Below are 2,740 nucleotides of genomic sequence, written 5' to 3' on the forward strand. Positions count from 1 at the left end.
TTTCTCACTTCACTGAATTCACATTCCAGTACTGATGATATAATGTTGTGAATTATGCTGTTTGTAAAGCATGTGACTGGGCCTATAGAGCAAAGCAAAACATATCAAAGGACTAAAAACTCTCAGAACATAAGATAAAAGATTATCATAAGATGAAAAATGTTGTCTTGGCTTTAGAGATGTCTGAAGAAACTCCAGCCAGGACACAACCTCAGATTAATGTAAGATCTCACATTCATATTGAATGAGCAGCTTCAAGTGGCAACTATATAAAATTCCATTCTGCTAAACCTCTTTTACTGTTTTTCCTGTGGAAGGAGCAAAGCTGCGGAGCTCGCCTCATGAAAACTGCTGCAAACTTCAGCACGTTTAAGAGAGCCACCAAATCGTGGTGAATTCAGCAACAGACCTGCCCTGATGTGTAGTCTTCACATTAAATATTCTTTAAATTCTGTTGTATCTTGCTGTATTCAGTGAACTTTCTTTTCACCTCATAGTATCTTAATTTCATAAAAGCCTTTCTTGGGAATATGGTGCTGCAAAGTAGCATCTCCTATAAGCACAGCTTGCATTAGATGTTTTTCAGTTTGTCTATGCATTCTGTACCGTTCAAATAAACCATAAATAAATGACTAAATGGCATTTATGGATATCACCTACTCTATATTCCACTTCTTTAAATTCCATTAACTTCTGCATGTGGCTGCCTGGCTTTGATTACTGCATAATAAAACCACTCAACAGCTTTTCAAGGCGTTAGATGCTGCAATTACTCTACCAAATGATGCATTTGCAATTAAGGTAGCAGATAAATCAGGCAATGAAATCAAATGACAACAGTCAGTGATAACTTTGGTTTAATTGTAAGAGCATTCTTTACATTGGCTGGTGTCATATACATGATATTTTCCACGTCCGCTTTTCATCTATACAGTACAAATAAAATATAATTACAGAAAACTTTAAAATACTTAGTGAACTACAATGAATCAATGAAAAATATTGCTGTATCCAATTTGAAAATAAATGCAAGGTCCCTTCTCGTGACATTAGCTCTCATTTTGTCAACAATAATGCATGAAGGCACACTAAACGAGAGAATCAGATCTACACTGAAGCTAATGGGAACAGAATGGATCTTTTTATTAATTAGATAAAGAGAGGTCGAGAATTTGAAGAGAATGAAGCAGTCTGCATATTTCATTAGAAAAGATGATGCTGTCAAACGAGGACCAAATGAAACTTCCAAACGCTGTAAAAAAGTTTTTCATCGTTTAACATAACAAAATATATCTTTCAGTTCATTTATAAGTTAATGCTACATTTACACTGAATAGATTCAGCCTTGTCAGCACTTGTCAGCGAGGGTTGAGCCGCTTTGGAGCGGTGGATCTGTCTGTGTGTTGATCTGTGCTCTGGGCGGTGCTGACCTCTCCTGAGCCCACCTCTCCCCCTGAAAATACAAGCGAAAGAATTCATCAGCCTGTCAGTTTCATGCAGCTGTGCAACCTCACAAACGACAAGTCTTTTCAGAACTTCATCTAGTCCCTCTGTGTAGACATTTGACTGCTTCTATCACATCTTTCTCTTCACAAGTCTCGCTATTTTTCACCTGTTTGTGGCTCAGTCTTGAGCTTGCTGGCGATTTTGGCAAAGAATTTGAGGGTGAGACACGCTCCTGTCTCCCTGTCACATATGCCACCTTTGCAGTTGCATGTCTTGCGGCACTCAACCCCATAGGTTCCATACAGGCAGTCTGTAAAGGAAGAAAACATTATTTTAGAGTAGCCTGCTTTGTTAGGCCCCCCATTCACAGTCCACATAATGATAATCAGTGATCAAGAGAAATGGGCCATATGCATATAAACTGCAAATGGATAGTTGGAGGAGCTTTTGAATGTTCAAAGTCCAAACCTCTAATGGGCTAATCATCAAGTTAAATCATATTTAATGCAATGATGCACAAGTCTGCAAATGTCCCTCTATAGCAGTTGGATATATGGTGATAATTCAATAAACAGAGCCCAAAAGACTGTAATAACAGAACGGGATACTGCATTTGGTGCAGCAGGGCATCACACCATCCAAATGCAGCATACAGGCAGAAATGGCACACCGGGCACATTGAAATGATGAACGTGAACATACCCTTGCAGATCCCATATTCGTCTCCGTAATCGTCTTCATCCTTGTAGAACTCGCAGAATAATCCCGGTCCGCACTTCACCCCGTGCATCCCCGACACTGTGCGGTAACAGTGCTCCCCTCTGCCGGCGGCACAGACCTGGCAACAGCCGCAGTCATCCAGGACCGTCCGTGTGCACCGCTGCGTCCCGCCACACCGCTCCGCGCTGCATCTGTCCGGGCAGTTCACCGCGTACTTGACATTGGCGCCCCACGCCTCAGCATCTTGCACTAGAAGTGAAGACAAGACTGTGATGAGGAGAAAAGACATCACTGGATGCGGTCGGGGAGCCCGAGGAAGGCTGCGGGTCTTCTTGTTGGATGAGCGGTCTCGGGGAGAGACAGAGACGCGGACCACCTCTGGGAGACTTGAGTGGAGTGACCTACGGTTCATCAGGTTGCATGGTTATCAGCAATGAACAACTTTGTTTTGCACATGACTTGCCCTCGTCAATTTCCTCATTCCGGTGTTGTCGTCCTTTTTTTTGTCAGTCAGGCCCCTTTTTAGAAATCCGGCTTGGAAGTGGGATTTACTCTGGACCGCCATCCAGGAATT

At 42.3% G+C, this 2,740-nt stretch overlaps 1 protein-coding gene across 1 annotated transcript; it reads right to left on the reverse strand.

The window, feature by feature from the left end:
• Positions 1-841: 841 nt before the first annotated feature.
• Positions 842-2,740, reverse strand: esm1 (endothelial cell-specific molecule 1). The gene is made up of 3 exons (XM_070989201.1): positions 2,149-2,740; positions 1,613-1,756; positions 842-1,453 (listed from the first exon to the last, which is right to left on the reverse strand). Exons 1-3 carry the CDS (start codon positions 2,576-2,578, stop codon positions 1,359-1,361), a joined length of 669 nt encoding a protein of 222 aa, XP_070845302.1. The 5' UTR covers positions 2,579-2,740; the 3' UTR covers positions 842-1,358.

Source organism: Chaetodon trifascialis, chromosome 20 (genome assembly GCF_039877785.1).
Source record: "Chaetodon trifascialis isolate fChaTrf1 chromosome 20, fChaTrf1.hap1, whole genome shotgun sequence".
Lineage (NCBI taxonomy): Eukaryota > Metazoa > Chordata > Actinopteri > Chaetodontiformes > Chaetodontidae > Chaetodon > Chaetodon trifascialis.